We start from the raw sequence: 18,041 nt of genomic DNA, 5'->3' as shown, positions 1-18,041 counted from the left end.
TAATGTTAAACACTTTTTCATACATTTGTTGACCCTCTGTATGCCATCTTTGAGATATGTCTATTCAACCCTTTTACCCATTTTTTAATTGGGCTGTTCAGTTTATTGCTATTGAGTTGTTTGAATTTCTTATATAATTTAGATATTAACCCCTTATCAGACATAAGGTTTAAACATTTTTTCCCATTCTGTAGGTTATTTTGTCACTCTATTGCTTGTTTTCTTTGCTCTGCAGATGCTTTTTAGTTTGATTCAATCCCACTTAACTTTGTAATATATTTCGAAATCAGAAAGTGGGATGCCTCCAGCATTGTTATTCTTGTTCAATATTGCTTTGGCTATTTGGGGTCTTTTGTGGTTCCACGTGAATTTTAGGATTTTTTTTTTCTATTTCTGTAAAGTATTTCATTGGTATTTTCATAGGGATTTCATTGAATCTATGGATCACTTTGGATAGCATGGGGATTTTTAACAATATCAATTCTTTTTTTTTTTTTTTAAAAGACAGTCTTGCTCTATCACCCAGGCTGGAGTGCAGTGGCACGATCTTGGCTCACCACAACCTCCATCTGCTGGGTTCAAGCAATTCTCCTGCCTCAGCCTCCCACGTAGCTAAGATTACAGACACCCACCACTATGCCTGGCTAATTTTTTTTTTATTTTTAGTAGAGGTGGGATTTCACCATGTTGGTCAGGCTGGTCTCCAACTTTTTACCTCAGGTAATCCACCCGCCTCGGCCTCCCAAAGTGCTGGGATTACAGGCATGAGCCACCACACCCAGCAATATTAATTCTCCCAGTCCATAAAAACAGATATCTTCGGAAAAAACAGAGGGGGGGCAGAGCAAGATGGCCAAATAGGAGCAGCTCCAGTCTCCAACTCCCAGCGCGAGCGACACAGAAGACCGGTGATTTCTGCATTTTCAACTGAGGTACTGGGTTCATCTCACTGGGGAGTGCCGGACGATCGGTGCTGGTCAGCTGCTGCATCCCGACCAGCGAGAGCTGAAGCAGGGCTAGGCATTGCCTCACCTGGGAAGTGCAAGGGGGAAGGGAGTCCCTTTTCCTAGCCAGGGGAACTGAGACACACAACACCTGGAAAATCGGGTAACTCCCACCCCAATACTGCGCTTTAAGCAAACAGGCACACCAGGAGATCATATCCCACACCTGGCCGGGAGGGTCCCACACCCACGGAGCCTCCCTCATTGCTAGCACAGCAGTCTGTGATCTACCGGCAAGGCAGCAGCGAGGCTGGGGGAGGGGCGCCCGCCATTGCTGAGGCTTAAGTAGGTAAACAAAGCTGCTGGGAAGCTCGAACTGGGTGGAGCTCACAGCAGCTCAAGGAAACCTGCCTGTCTCTGTAGACTCCTCCTCTGGGGACAGGGCACAGCTAAATAAAAAGCAGCAGAAAACTCGGCAGAGGTAAATGCCCCTGTCTGACAGCTTTGAAGACAGCAGTGGATCTCCCAGCATGGAGGTTGAGATCTGAGAAGGGACAGACTGCCTGCTCAAGTGAGTCCCTGACCCCTGGGAGACATCCCCCACTAGGTGCAGACTGACACCTCAACCTCACACGGCAGGGTTCACCCCTGAGACAAAGCTTCCAGAGCAACAATCAGACAGCAACACTCACTGTGCAGCAATATTCTATCTTCTGCAGCTTCCGCTGCTGACACCCAGGCAAACAGGGTCTGGAGTGGACCTCAAGCAATCTCCAACAGACCTACAGCTGAGGGTCCTGACTGTTAGAAGGAAAACTATCAAACAGGAAGGACACCTACACCAAAACCCCATCAGTACATCACCATCATCAAAGACCAGAGGCAGATAAAACCACAAAGATGGGGAAAAAGCAGGGCAGAAAAGCTGGAAATTCAAAAAATAAGAGCGCATCTCCCCCGGCAAAGGAGCGCAGCTCATCGCCAGCAACGGATCAAAGCTGGACGGAGAATGACTTTGACGAGATGAGAGAAGAAGGCGTCAGTCCATCAAATTTCTCAGAGCTAAAGGAGGAATTACGTACCCAGTGCAAAGAAACTAAAAATCTTGAAAAAAAAGTGGAAGAATTGATGGCTAGAGTAATTAATGCAGAGAAGGTCATAAACGAAATGAAAGAGATGAAAACCATGACACGAGAAATACGTGACAAATGCACAAGCTTCAGTAACCGACTCGATCAACTGGAAGAAAGAGTATCTGCGATTGAGGATCAAATGAATGAAATGAAGCGAGAAGAGAAACCAAAAGAAAAAAGAAGAAAAAGAAATGAACAAAACCTGCAAGAAGTATGGGATTATGAAAAAGACCAAATCTACGTCTGATTGGGGTGCCTGAAAGTGAGGGGGAAAATGGAACCAAGTTGGAAAACACTCTTCAGGATATCATCCAGGAGAACTTCCCCAACCTAGTAGGGCAGGCCAACATTCAAATCCAGGAAATACAGAGAACGCCACAAAGATACTCCTCGAGAAGAGCAACTCCAAGACACATAATTGCCAGATTCACCAAAGTTGAAATGAAGGAAAAAATCTTAAGGGCAGCCAGAGAGAAAGGTCGGGTTACCCACAAAGGGAAGCCCATCAGACTAACAGCAGATCTCTCGGCAGAAACTCTCCAAGCCAGAAGAGAGTGGGGGCCAATATTCAACATTCTTAAAGAAAAGAATTTTAAACCCAGAATTTCATATCCAGCCAAATTAAGTTTCATAAGTGAAGGAGAAATAAAATCCTTTACAGATAAGCAAATGCTTAGAGATTTTGTCACCACTAGGCCTGCCTTACAAGAGACCCTGAAGGAAGCACTAAACATGGAAAGGAACAACCGGTACCAGCCATTGCAAAAACATGCCAAAATGTAAAGACCATCGAGGCTAGGAAGAAACTGCATCAACTAACGAGCAAAATAACCAGTTAATATCATAATGCGGGATCAAGTTCACACATAACAATATTAACCTTAAATGTAAATGGACTAAATGCTCCAATTAAAAGACACAGACTGGCAAACTGGATAAAGAGTCAAGACCCATCAGTCTGCTGTATTCAGGAGACCCATCTCACACGCAGAGACATACATAGGCTCAAAATAAAGGGATGGAGGAAGATTTACCAAGCAAATGGAGAACAAAAAAAAGCAGGGGTTGCAATACTAGTCTCTGATAAAACAGACTTTAAACCATCAAAGATCAAAAGAGACAAAGAAGGCCATTACATAATGGTAAAGGGATCAATTCAACAGGAAGAGCTAACTATCCTAAATATATATGCACCCAATACAGGAGCCCCCAGATTCATAAAGCAAGTCCTTAGAGACTTACAAAGAGACTTAGATTCCCATACAATAATAATGGGAGACTTCAACACTCCACTGTCAACATTAGACAGATCAACGAGACAGAAAGTTAACAAGGATATCCAGGAATTGAGCTCATCTCTGCAGCAAGCAGACCTAATAGACATCTATAGAACTCTCCACCCCAAATCAACAGAATATACATTCTTCTCAGCACCACATCATACTTACTCCAAAATTGACCACGTAATTGGAAGTAAAGCACTCCTCAGCAAATGTACAAGAACAGAAATTATAACAAACTGTCTCTCAGACCACAGTGCAATCAAACTAGAACTCAGGACTAAGAAACTCAATCAAAACCGCTCAACTACATGGAAACTGAACAACCTGCTCCTGAATGACTACTGGGTACATAACGAAATGAAGGCAGAAATAAAGATGTTCTTTGAAACCAATGAGAACAAAGATACAACATACCAGAATCACTGGGACACATTTAAAGCAGTGTGTAGAGGGAAATTTATAGCACTAAATGCCCACAAGAGAAAGCAGGAAAGATCTAAAATTGACACTCTAACACCGCAATTAAAAGAACTAGAGAAGCAAGAGCAAACACATTCGAAAGCTAGCAGAAGGCTAGAAATAACTAAGATCAGAGCAGAACTGAAGGAGATAGAGACACAAAAAACCCTCCAAAAAATCAATGAATCCAGGAGTTGGTTTTTTGAAAAGATCAACAAAATTGACAGACCACTAGCCAGACTAATAAAGAAGAAAAGAGAGAAGAATCAAATCGACCCAATTAAAAATGATAAAGGGGATATCACCACCAACCCCACAGAAATACAAACTACCATCAGAGAATACTATAAACACCTCTACGCAAATAAACTGGAAAATCTAGAAGAAATGGATAATTTCCTGGACACTTACACTCTTCCAAGACTAAACCAGGAAGAAGTTGAATCCCTGAATAGACCAATAGCAGGCTCTGAAATCGAGGCAACAATTAATAGCCTACCAACCAAAAAAAGTCCAGGACCAGATGGATTCACAGCTGAATTCTACCAGAGGTACAAGGAGGAGTTGGTACCATTCCTTCTGAAACTATTCCAATCAATAGAAAAAGAGGGAATCCTCCCTAACTCATTTTATGAGGCAACATCATCCTGATACCAAAGCCTGGCAGAGACACAACAAAAAAAGAGAATTTTAGACCAATATCCCTGATGAACATCGATGCAAAAATCCTCAATAATATACTGGCAAACCGGATTCAGCAACACATCAAAAAGCTTATCCACCATGATCAAGTGGGCTTCATCCCTGGGATGCAAGGCTGGTTCAACATTCGCAAATCAATAAACATAATCCAGCATATAAACAGAACCAAAGACAAGAACCACATTGATGCAGAAAAGGCCTTTGACAAAATTCAACAGCCCTTCATGCTAAAAACGCTCAATAAATTCGGTATTGATGGAACGTACCTCAAAATAATAAGAGCTATTTATGACAAACCCACAGCCAATATCATACTGAATGGGCAAAAACTGGAAAAATTCCCTTTGAAAACTGGCACAAGACAGGGATGCCCTCTCTCACCACTCCTATTCAACATAGTGTTGGAAGTTCTGGCTAGGGCAATCAGGCAAGAGAAAGAAATCAAGGGTATTCAGTTAGGAAAAGAAGAAGTCAAACTGTCCCTGTTTGCAGATGACATGATTGTATATTTAGAAAACCCCATTGTCTCAGCCCAAAATCTCCTTAAGCTGATAAGCAACTTCAGCAAAGTCTCAGGATACAAAATTAATGTGCAAAAATCACAAGCATACTTATACACCAGTAACAGACAAACAGAGAGCCAAATCAGGAATGAACTTCCATTCACAATTGCTTCAAAGAGAATAAAATACCTGGGAATCCAACTTACAAGGGATGTAAAGGACCTCTTCAAGGAGACCTACAAACCACTGCTCAGTGAAATAAAAGAGGACACAAACAAATGGAAGAACATACCATGCTCATGGATAGGAAGAATCAATATCGTGAAAATGGCCATACTGCCCAAGGTAATTTATAGATTCAATGCCATCCCCATCAAGCTACCAATGAGTTTCTTCACAGAATTGGAAAATACTGCTTTAAAGTTCATATGGAACCAAAAAAGAGCCCGCATCTCCAAGACAATCCTAAGTCAAAAGAACAAAGCTGGAGGCATCACGCTACCTGACTTCAAACTATACTACAAGGCTACAGTAACCAAAACAGCATGGTACTGGTACCAAAACAGAGATATAGACCAATGGAACAGAACAGAGTCCTCAGAAATAATACCACACATCTACAGCCATCTGATCTTTGACAAACCTGAGAGAAACAAGAAATGGGGAAAGGATTCCCTATTTAATAAATGGTGCTGGGAAAATTGGTTAGCCATAAGTAGAAAGCTGAAACTGGATCCTTTCCTTACTCCTTATACGAAAATTAATTCAAGATGGATTAGAGACTTAAATGTTAGACCTAATACCATAAAAATCCTAGAGGAAAACCTAGGTATTACCATTCAGGACATAGGCATGGGCAAAGACTTCATGTCTAAAACACCAAAAGCAACGGCAGCAAAAGCCAGAATTGACAAATGGGATCTCATTAAACTAAAGAGCTTCTGCACAGCAAAAGAAACTACCATCAGAGTGAACAGGCAACCTACAGAATGGGAGAAAATTTTTGCAATCTACTCATCTGACAAACGGCTAATATCCAGAACCTACAAAGAACTCAAACAAATTTACAAGAAAAAAACAAACAACCCCATCAAAAAGTGGGCAAAGGATATGAACAGACATTTCTCAAAAGAAGACATTCATACAGCCAACAGACACATGAAAAAATGCTCATCATCACTGGCCATCAGAGAAATGCAAATCAAAACCACAATGAGATACCATCTCAAACCAGTTAGAATGGCGATCATTAAAAAGTCAGGAAACAACAGGTGCTGGAGAGGATGTGGAGAAATAGGAACACTTTTACACTGTTGGTGGGATTGTAAACTAGTTCAACCATTATGGAAAACAGTATGGCGATTCCTCAAGGATCTAGAACTAGATGTACCATATGACCCAGCCATCCCATTACTGGGTATATACCCAAAGGATTATAAATTATGCTGCTATAAAGACACATGCACACGTATGTTTATTGCAGCACTATTCACAATAGCAAAGACTTGGAATCAACCCAAATGTCCATCAGTGACAGATTGGATTAAGAAAATGTGGCACATATACACCATGGAATACTATGCAGCCATAAAAAAGGATGAGTTTGTGTCCTTTGTAGGGACTTGGATGCAGCTGGAGTCCATCATTCTTAGCAAACTATCACAAGAACAGAAAAACAAACACCGCATGTTCTCACTCATAGGTGGGAACTGAACAATGAGATCACTCGGACTCAGGAAGGGGAACATCACACACCGGGGCCTATCATGGGGAGGGGGGAGGGGGGAGGGATTGCATTGGGAGTTATACCTGATGTAAATGACGAGTTGATGGGTGCAGCACAGCAACATGGCACAAGTATACATATGTAACAAACCTGCACGTTATGCACATGTACCCTACAACTTAAAGTATAATAATAATAAATAAATTTAAAACGAACAAACAAACAAAAAAAACCAGATATCTTCCTTTTATTTGTGTTCAAAGAACCAACTTTTTGATTATTTGTTTTTCTATATATTTTTTCTTTTATACTTCATTAATTTCTGCTATAATCTTTATTTCCTTTTTTCTGTTTGCCTTCAGTTTAGTTTGTTTTTTATTTTTCTATGTTTTAATGTGGATGGTGAGGATGTTGATTTAAGTTTTTTTCTTTTCTTTTCTTTTTTTCTTTTTTTGAGATGGGTCTCATTCTGTCATTCAGGCAGGAGTGCAGTGTTGTGATCATGGATCATGGCTTACTGCAGTCTCAACCGCCCTGGCTCAAGTGATCCTCCCACCTCAGCCTTTCAAGTAGCTGGGACTACAGGCCTGTGTTACTATGCCCAGATTATTGATTGATTGATTGATTGAGACAGGGTCTCCCTATGTTACCCAGTCTGGTCTTGATACACCGGACTCAAGCAATCTTTCCACCTCAGCCTCCCGAAGTGTTGGGATTACAGGTGCAACACACTGTGCTCAGCCTTTTTTTTTTTTTTTTTTAACATACTTACTTATAGCTATAAATTTTCCTCTCAGCATTTCTTGAGCTGCATACTGGAGTTTTTAGTATGTTGTATCTTCATTTCATTCTTCACAAAGTATTTTTGGTTTCTTTCATTTGTTATTAAGTCAGATATTAGTATAGCCACTGAAGATTTCTTATGGTTGCTATTTCCATTTTATGTCTCTTTTTACGATTTGCTTTAAACTTTTGTGTATCTTTGATCTAAAGCATGTCACCTGTAGAAAGCATATAGTTGGATACTATTTGTTTGTTTTGTGCAGTCATACTATATCTTCCTTTTGATTGGAATGTTTAATCAATTCACATTTAATGTTATTGTTGGTAATGTTAGATTGATGTCTTTAAATTTAGTTTTTATTTTCAATATGTTCATGCCTTTTTTCCCTGCACTCCTCCTTTACTGATTTTTTAAACATTAAATGAATATTTATTTATTTATTTACTTTTAGTTCTGGGATACATAGGCAGAACGTGCAGGTTTGTTACATAGGTATACATGTGCCATGGTAGTTTGCTGCACCCATCAACCCATCATCTAGGTTTTAAGTCCCACATACATTAGGTATTTGTCCTAATGCTCTCCCTCTTCTTGTCCCCCATCCCCCGACAGACCCCGGTGTGTGATGTTTCCCTTTCTGTGTCCATGTGTTCTCATTGTTCAACTCCCACTTATGAGTGAGAACATGCAGTGTTTGGTTTTCTGTTCCTGTGTTAATTTGCTGAGAATTATGGTTTCCAGCTTCATCCATGTCCCTGCAAAGGACATGAACTCATCCTTTTTTATGGTTGCACAGGATTCCAAAGTGTATATGTGCCACATTTTCTTTAACCAGTCTATCACTGATGGGCATTTGGGTTGTTTCCAAGTCTTTGCTATTGTGAATAGTGCTGCAATAAACATATGCATCCATGTGTCTTTATAGTAGAATGATTTGTAATCCTTTAGGTATATACCCAGTAATGGGATGGCTGGGTCAAATGGTATTTCTTGTTCTAGATCCTTGAGGAACCACCACACTGTCTTCCACATTGATTGAATTAATTTACACTGCCACTAACAGTGTAAAAGCATTTCTATTTCTCCACAGACTCACCAGTATATGTTCTTTCCTGACTTTTTAATAGCCATTCTAACTGGTGTGAGATGGTATCTCATTGTGGTTTTGATTTGCATTTCTCTAATGAGCAGTGATGATGAATATTTTTTCATATGTTTCTTGCCCGCATAAATGTCTTTTGAGAAGTGTCTGTTCATATGCTTCTCCCACTTTTTGATGTTTTTTTTTTTCTTGTAAATTTGTTTAAGTTCCTTGTAGATTCTGGATATTAGACCTTTGTCAAATGGATAGCTTGTAAAAATTTTCTCCCATTCTGTAAGTTGCTTGTTCACTCTGATGATAGTTTCTTTCACTGTGCAGAAGCTCATAAGTTTGATTAGATCCCATATGTCAATTTTGGCTTTTGTTGCCATTGCTTTTAATGTTTTAGTCATGAAGTCTTTGCCCATGCCTATGTCCTGAATGGTATTACCTAGGTTTTCTTCTAGGGTTTTTATGGTTTTAGGTCTAACATTTAAGTCTCTAATCCATCTTGAATTAATTTTCGTATTAGGAGTAAGGAAAGGATCCAGTTTCAGCTTTCTACTTATGGCTAGCCAATTTTCCCAGCACCATTTATTAAATAGGGAATCCTTTCCCCATTTCTTGTTTCTCTCAGGTTTATCAAAGATCAGATGACTGTAGATGTGTGGTATTATTTCTGAGGACTCTGTTCTGTTCCATTGGTCTATATCTCTATTTTGGTACCAGTACCATGCTGTTTTGGTTACTGTAGCCTTGTAGTATAGTTTGAAGTCAGGTAGCGTGATGCCTCCAGCTTTGTTCTGTTGACTTAGGATGGTCTTGGCAATGCAGGCTCTTTTTTGGTTCCATATGAACTTTAAAGCAGTTTTTTCCAATTCTGTGAAGAAAGTCATTGGTAGCTTGATGGGGATGGCATTGAATCTCTAAATTACCTTGGGCAGTATGGCCATTTTCACGATATTGATTCTTCCTATCCATGAGCATGGTATGTTCTTCCATTTGTTTGTGTCCTCTTTTATTTCACTGAGCAGTGGTTTGTAGGTCTCCTTGAAGAGGTCCTTTACATCCCTTGTAAGTTGGATTCCTAGGTATTTTATTCTCTTTGAAGCAATTGTGAATGGAAGTTCATTCATGATTTGGCTCTCTGTTTGTCTGTTGCTGGTGTATAAGAATGCTTGTGATTTTTGCACATTAATTTTGTATCCTGAGACTTTGCTGAAGTTGCTTATCAGCTTAAGGAGATTTTGGGCTGAGACAATGGGGTTTTCTAAATATACAATCATGTCATCTGTAAACAGGGACAATTTGACTCTTCTTTTCCTAACTGAATACCCTTGATTTCTTTTTCTTGCCTGATTGCCCTAGCCAGAACTTCCAACATTATGTTGAATAAGCGTGGTGAGAGTGGGCATCCCTGTCTTGTGCCAGTTTTCAAAGGGAATGCTTCCAACTTTTGCCCATTCAGTATGATATTGAGTGTGCGTTTGTCAGAAGTAGCTTTTATTATTTTTACATATGTTCTATCAATACCTAGTTTATTGAGAGTTATTAGCATGAAGGGCTGTTGAATTTTGTCAAAGGCCTTTTCTGCATCTATTGAGATAATCATGTAGTTTTTGTCACTGGTTCTTTTTATGTGATGGATTATGTTTATTGACTTGTGTATGTTGAGCCAGCCTTGCATCCCAGGGATGAAGCCGACTTGATCATGGTGGGTAAGCTTTTTGATGTGCTGCTGGATTTCCTCTGCCAGTATTTTATTGAGGATTTTGTATCGTAGTTCATCAGGGATATTGGCCTGAAATTTTCTTTTTTTGTTGTGTCTCTGCCAGGTTTTGGTATCAGGATGATGCCGGCCTCAGGAAATGAGTTAGGGAGGAGTCCCTCTTTTTCTATTATTTGAAATAGTTTCAGAAGGAATGGTTCCAGCTCCTCTTTGTACCTCTGGTAGAATTTGTCTGTGAATCCATCCATTCTTCGACTTTTTTTGGTGGGTAGGCTATTAATTACTGCCTCAATTTCAGAGCTTGTTCTTGGTTTCATTCCAGGATTCAACTTCTTCCTGTTTTAGTCTTGGGAGGTTGTATGTGTCCAGGAATTTATCCTTTTCTTCTAGATTTTCTAGTTTACTTGTGTAGAGGTGCTTATATTATTCTCTGATGGTAGTTTGTATTTCTGTGGAATCAGTGGTGATATCCCCTTTATCATTTCTTATTGTGTCTATTTGATTCTTCTCTCTTTTCTTCTTCATTAGTCTAGCCAGCAATCTATTTTGTTAATCTTTTCATAAAACCAGCTCCTGGATTCACTGATTTTTCGAAGGGTTTTTCGTGTCTCTGTCTTCTTCAGTTCCACTCTGATCTTAGTTATTTCTTGTCTTCTGCTAGCTTTTGAATTTGTTTGCTCTTTCTTCTCTAGTTTTTTTCATTGTGATGTTAGTGTGTTGATTTTTTATCTTTCTCACTTTCTGATGTGGGTATTTAGTGCTATAAATTCTGCTCTTAACACTGCTTTAGCTGTGTCCCAGAGAATCTGGATTTGTTATATCTCTCTTTGTTCTCATTGGTTTCAAAGAACTTTTTTATTTCTGCCTTAATTTTATTATTTACCCAGTAGTCATTCAGGAGCAGGTTATTCAATTTCCATTAGTTGTGCAGTTTTGAGTGAATTTCTTAATCCTGAGTTCTGATTTGATTGCACTGTGGTCTGAGATACTGTTTGCTACGATTTCCATTCATTTGCATTTGCTGAGGAGTGTTTTGCTTCCAATTATGTGGTCGATTTTAGAATAAGTGTTACGTGGCTCTGAGAAGAATGTATATTTTGTTGATTTGTGGTGGAGAGTTCTGCAGTTGTCTATTAGGTCCTCTTGGTCCAGGGCCGAGTTCAAGTCCTGAATATCCTTGTTAATTTTCTGTCTTGTTGATCTGTCTAATATTGATAGTGGGGTGTTAAATTCTCCCACTATTACTGTATGGGAGTCCAAGTCTCTTTGTAGGTCTCTAAGAACTTGTCTTATGAATCTGGGTGGGATATTGACTCATATCCCAGTGTGTGGCTACTCCTGTTGGGTGCATATATGTTTAGCATAATTAGCTCTTCTTGTTGCATTGATCCCTTTACCATTATGTAATGCCCTTCTTTCTCTTTTTTGATCTTTGTTGGTTTAAAGTCTGTTTTATCAGAGACTAGGATTGCAACCCCTACTGTTTTTTTGCTTTCCATTTGCTTGGTAAATATTCCTCCATCCCTTTATTTTGAGCCTAGTGTGTCTACATGTGAGATGGGTCTCCTGAATGCAGCACACTCATGGGTCTTGATTCTTTATCCAATTTGCCAGTCTTGTCTTTAATTGGGGACTTTAGCCCATTACCAATATGGTTATGTGTGAATTTGATTCTATCATTATGATGCTAGCTGGTTATTTTGCACATTAGTTGATGCAGTTTCTTCATAGTGTCATTGGTTTTTATATGTTGGTATGTTTTTGCAGTGACTGATACTGTTTGTTTTGGTTTTTTTTCCCCCCATATTTAGTGCTTCCTTCAGGAGCTCTTGCAAGGCAGGCTGGGTGGTGACAATATCCCTCAACATTTGCTTGTCTGGAAAGCATTTTACTTCTCTGCTTACTAAACTTAGTTTGGCTGGATATGAAATTCTCGTTTGAAAATTCTTTTCTTTAAGAATGTTGAATATTGGCCCCCTCCTGGTTTCAAGCGATTTTCATGCCTCAGCCTCCCAGGTAGGTGGGATTACAGGCACTTGCTACCGTACCTGGCTAATTTTTGTGTTTTTAGTAGAGACAGGGTTTCACCATGTTGGCCAGACTGGTCTCCTGGCCTCAGGTGATCCACCCACCTTGGCCTCCCAAATTGCTGGGATTACAAACATTAGCCATTGTGCTTGACTCTTCTTCTCCTGTTTTTTTTTTTTTTTTTGTCCATTTTTTCATTATACATGTTGTATCTCTATGTTCTGCAAACTCAATCATATATTGTTTAAATTAAATTATAATGAAATCTTATATAATTGTATGTCTTTTAAGGATGTTGACAAAAATGTATATCCTGTATATATTCATAGAATCTGTTACATTGATGTTTTTGCTTATCATTTTTGGTTTTCCTCATTTGTTGCTGTAGATTCAAATCACCAACTGTGGTATCTTTTCCTTGTTCCAGTATTGCTTTGCTCTCACCCACCTCCTTTGTGTTGTTACTGGCAAATATATATACAGATCTCACAATACAATTACATACATATTGTCTTATATAATTGATTTTTGAATCAGTTAAAAGGTGCTTGGAGAATAAATATGCAATTATGCCATTGTAATTGTCTACCTAGTTACCTTTACTGGTATTCTGTTCTTTGTGTAGATTTGAATTACTTGCTGGGGTCACTTTCTTTCACGCTGAAGGACTTTCCTTAGTATTTTTTGTAAGATAGCTCTGTTATCAACAAATTCTCTCAGTTTTTGTTTATCTGGAAATGTCTTTATTTCATCTTTATTTTTGAAAGACAGTTTTGCTCAACATAAGACTCTTAATTAGCAGATTTTTTTTTCTTCTACTGTTTTGAATATGTCATTTCACATTCCGTTGCCTTTCAGCCTCCATTGTTTCTGAAAGTTAGCTGTTAATCTTAATAGGGGTCCTTTGTACACAGTTTTCAAGGTGTCTTTTTTTCTTTTAAGCATGTTTACTGGGATGTGTCTGAGTAGAGATTTCTTTATCCTGCTTGAAGTTTATTGAACTTCTTAAACCATAGATAATGTTTTTCATCAAATTTAGGAAAGTTTTCAACCATTATTTTAAGAAATATTTGTATTCCTTTCTTTCCTTTTCTTCTGTTATTTCCATTATGTATATTCTTGTGATTAATGGTATTTGACATTTCTTTGAGATTGTTCATACTCCCTTCATTCTTTTTTTCTGTTTTTTTTTTTCTGTGCTGTTTCAATAATCTTCTTCTTCCAGCATCAGTCTCTTATACCCTCAAAATTGCTCTATTAAATGAAGTCACATAAATATTTTTGAAACATTGCTTTACACTCATCACTCCCTAACTTGAAAGCTTCTTATAACTCTCTATTTTCTATATTGAAAATAAGTTTAGAGATTGCCATTGATTAGCTATTTTGTACCTCATTAACATTATTTCCTCTATTCCCCTTCATGAATCTTTTAATCTAGTCAAATTGGCCTGTCAGTAAAACCAGTTTTAATCTCAACCTCTACAGCACTTCATGCTTATCAGTCATTTCATTATAGTACTTCATAATGTCATTTTAACTTATTTTTTAATATAGTGAATTTTAAGCCTCTGGAATTTAGTTTTTTAATACCCTAACACTTGGTACACTACTCTGAATGTCAGGAATAGTAAGGAATGTAATTGTTGATAATGTTGTTATATACAACATGACAAGTAATCATGTTTCAATTACTGACAGTCAATAAATATAATTGAAGCACAAAAATTCTCTCCCAAGAATAAATTGTTAGAGTTGGAAATTGAAGGAAAATGTTAACGAGAAAATTATGTAATTATTCTTTCCCACTGAAATCAATTGATGACTCTGATGTATATTGATTAAAAATGCTTTAATATGTACAAACAACTGCAAATATACTGTTTTGTTCAATTAATGATTTGACAATTTAGTGAAGTGCTGGATGGAAAAGACATATAAACTAAGGGGAGTGGAACTCTCCCCTGGCTGTGTCACTTTTTTTATTTCTCTCTATTCCCACATCATTACCAAAGCCAGTAATCTCCAACCGTCTAGTTCTCAATCTTAAGACTATTGTTCAGGGCCGGGCTTGGTGGCTCACGCCTGTAATCCCAGCACTTTGGGAGGCTGAGAATGAGTGGATCACTAGGTCAGGAGATCGAGACCATCCTGGCTAACACAGTGAAACCCTGTCTCTACTAAAAATACAAAAAATTAGCCAGGTGTAGTGGCACATGCCTGTAGTTCCAGCTACTCAGGAGGCTGAAGCAGGATAATCGCTTGAACCCAGGAGGTGGAGGTTGCAGGGAGCCAAGATCACACCACTGCACTCCAGCCTGGGCGACAGAGTGAGACTCCATCTCAAAAAAAAAAAAAAAAAAAAAAAGACTATTGTTCAGACAAGTTCCTGAGCAAAAGTTTTCTCTTTGTAAGGCATCATGATATACATATAATGTCAGTAATTCTATTTTACATATGGCACAGATATGTATATTTTAGTACAGTGTGAATGATTATGGTCAATTTTATATTATTTGTTTCTTGTTTAGTAAATATAGGGTAAAATAAAGAAAAGGCAATTTCAGAAAGCATGCCAAGCAGCAGATATTGATTTGTTGTTTAATTCCTTGCCCTTTAAACACGTTGAATAAAACTATCTTGATATCCTATTTGGATTTGCTTATGTCATTGTGAAGCTAATCTGAAAATTTAAAGCTATATGCATGTAAACGTCTATGTAATAGATACGTGACTATAAACAACTGTGGTAATACAAGAATAAATAAGGGTACTTACTGAAAATGAAAAAGAAACAAACATTGCATTTCAGAACACATGCCAATTTAACCAAAATGAGACATAGAAGTAAACTGAAAGCATAACTAGAAAGATAAGCATGTTATGTGCAGAAGTAGCTTCACTTCTATTTCCTCCTCTTTTTGATCCTTTATTCAAAATCTTATGGAGTCTAAACAGAATAACCCATCTCCTATAAGAAATTATCATTTTTGTTTTATGCAAAATGAATACATCATTAAAATGATTTTTAAAAATCAAGAAATGTAGTATTTGTGTTCATTGTCTAATGGAAGTTTTTAAAAAAATGTATTTGATAGAAATAGAATAATTTTGATAGTTCATTATATGCTTTAAATAGCAAGTATTTCTCTGTATGAAAGGAGTTTGCATGTATTCTAGATAAAATATTGATCCTAGTGTGGATTGTTATTGTTGTCCTAGTCTGTTTTGTGGTGCTGTAACAGAATACCACATGCTACACAATTTATAAACAATAGAGGTTTATTTGGCTTATGATTTTGGAGGCTGGAAAGTCCAAGATTGAGGGGCAACATCTGATGAGGGACTTCTTACTGTGTTGTAACATGGTGGAAGGTATCACATGTTGAGAGATGTGCAACAGAGGGAAGGGGCCTGAGCTAATCCTTTCATTAGAAACCCACTCCCATGATAACCAACCCATTCTCACAATAACTGTATTAATTCAAACATGAGGGCAAAGCCCCCATATCCTAATCACCTCTTAAAAATCTCATTCTCAATACTATTGCACTGGGGATTAAGTTTCCAACACATGAATTTTGGGTGACACATTCAAACCATAGCAATAGTAATAAATTTCATTATGTAGATAAGTATGTATGTGTGATCTTCAATTCTAAACTTACTTTGTCTTCAAACTTAAATAATTAAAATAACTCCACATGAAATTAGATCTATGTGTGAAGAATGTAAAGCAATAAAAGTTATATAATTTTACAGGTAATTTGATGAATTATATAGCAGACAAGTATTGCAACTCTAAAGATTGTTTACAAATTCAACAAAAATATGAGGATTCATAGACATAAGTTTATCCTGTTATGACAAACACATAATTACATTATTATTCCTTTATCTTTAAATTCCTTTAGTCAAATTTTTTAATTCTTACAGATGAATAGAATTTAAATTAGATTTAATTAAATCTTTTTTTTCTTTAGGAAAAAGTCAAAGAGAAGGAAGAAAATCTGAATCTTGTAAACCAATTCTTAAAGTAGAATACAAGACCTGCAAAAACAGGTATGCATTTTTACTTTAGGGAAAGAGGAATATGAGGCAGAGACAAAAAAGACAAATGATCTTTAATGTTAATATATTGTTTAAAGTTTTACATAATTGTAAATACAACTGAATCCTCCATATTAACATAACTGATTTTTTATTGTCTCAGACATATCTCTGATAATGATTATTATGAATATTGCAAATATCAAGTGTTAATTATTTCAGGATTCTTAATGAGCATTTAGATAAGTATTATACACAATAATTTTAACAGTAAAGGACTTCTGACCATGCATACTACAAGTAGCAGGATTTATTAAGCAGAAGCAATGTGTCCATTGATATTGCATGTGAAAGACTTAAATACATAACCAAGTCTCTGTACTTTAAGATCTTACATTCTGAACTCAGAAGATTACAGTTTGTTGGAAAAATAAAGTTATGTACATTAATGTAATAAAAAGTACTAAATTTTAAGATGTTGAAAAATAAAAAAAAAAATTAGTATAATATTATTTTGTTTTTAAAGTAGCCATATCCAGCTGAGTGCCCTGCCTCACGCCTGTAATCCCAGCACTTTGGGAGGCTAAGGTGGGTGGATCACCTGAGGTTAGGAAATCGAGACCAGCTAGGGGAGCATGGCAAAAACCTGTCTCTACTGAAAACACACAAAAAAATTAGCTGGGCATGGTGGCACGTGCCTGTAATCCCAGCTACTTGAGAGGCTGAGGCACAAGAATCCCTTGAACCCAAGAGATGGAAGTTGCAGTGAGCCGAGATGGTGCCGCTACACTTCAGCCTAGACAACAGAGTGAGACTCTGTCTCAAAAAAAAAAAAAAAAGTAGCCATGTCCTATATATCAACAAGTTCCTTTTACCTGGCAATAATAATTAGTGGCAATATGCTCATTCAGAATTACCATAATAAATCTTGCCTAAACATTAAATTTATTTTAATTCAAATTAAATAATCCTACTTTATATTAATAATATGCTCATTTTATAATGTTTTCTTGGTATCATAGGTATACTGAATGTTTGTTTAGAACTGCTCTTCTAAAATTTTAATAGTACAAAATTATGGTCATTTTAAACCAGTTATTTTATCTATATATAAATATCTCTTTAGCCTACTATGCATTAACTGATAAAAATGACCACTGTTTTATACCATTATAAGTATTAGAATGTTTCAAATTTAATCATTATTAATGGAAATATGAAATATATGACATATATTTTGCCTCTTAAAATATTACTTATAGTTTAAGCTTTGCTTGAGTCTTCAGGTTCAAAATTATTTACAATATTTGTTATATGGTATTGCACTTCAAGGATTATTAAGGTGCAGGACACTATATTAACTATTCCTAGCAGCTTGTAGTATTATTTTGTGGGGGTTTTTTCACATATATATATATAAATATATGTATATTTATATATAGTTTATTATACTTTAAGTTTTGGAATACATGTGCAGAACGTGCAGGTTTTGTTACATAGTTATACACATGCCATGGTGGTTTGCTGCACCCATCAACCCATCATCTACATTAGGCATTTCTCCTAATGCTATCCCTCCCCTAGCCCCCCAACCCCCAACAGGCCCTGGTGTGATGTTC

General features: G+C 37.2%; 1 protein-coding gene across 4 annotated transcripts in view; it reads left to right on the top strand.

Moving 5' to 3' along the window:
• STXBP5L (syntaxin binding protein 5L) overlaps positions 1 to 18,041 on the top strand; it is a 512,379-nt gene that overhangs the window by 267,839 nt on the left and 226,499 nt on the right. For all 4 annotated transcript variants that reach the window (XM_050781882.1, XM_050781881.1, XM_050781884.1 and 1 more), the window contains one exon: positions 16,356 to 16,434. In XM_050781882.1, the coding sequence (XP_050637839.1) occupies positions 16,356 to 16,434 (79 nt within the window). The remainder of the gene's footprint in view (positions 1 to 16,355; positions 16,435 to 18,041) is intronic.

The sequence above is a fragment of the Macaca thibetana genome, chromosome 2 (genome assembly GCF_024542745.1).
Source record: "Macaca thibetana thibetana isolate TM-01 chromosome 2, ASM2454274v1, whole genome shotgun sequence".
Taxonomy (NCBI): domain Eukaryota; kingdom Metazoa; phylum Chordata; class Mammalia; order Primates; family Cercopithecidae; genus Macaca; species Macaca thibetana.
The sequence above is the reverse complement of the archived record's forward strand: the minus strand, read 5'-3'. Positions and strand labels throughout refer to the sequence as shown.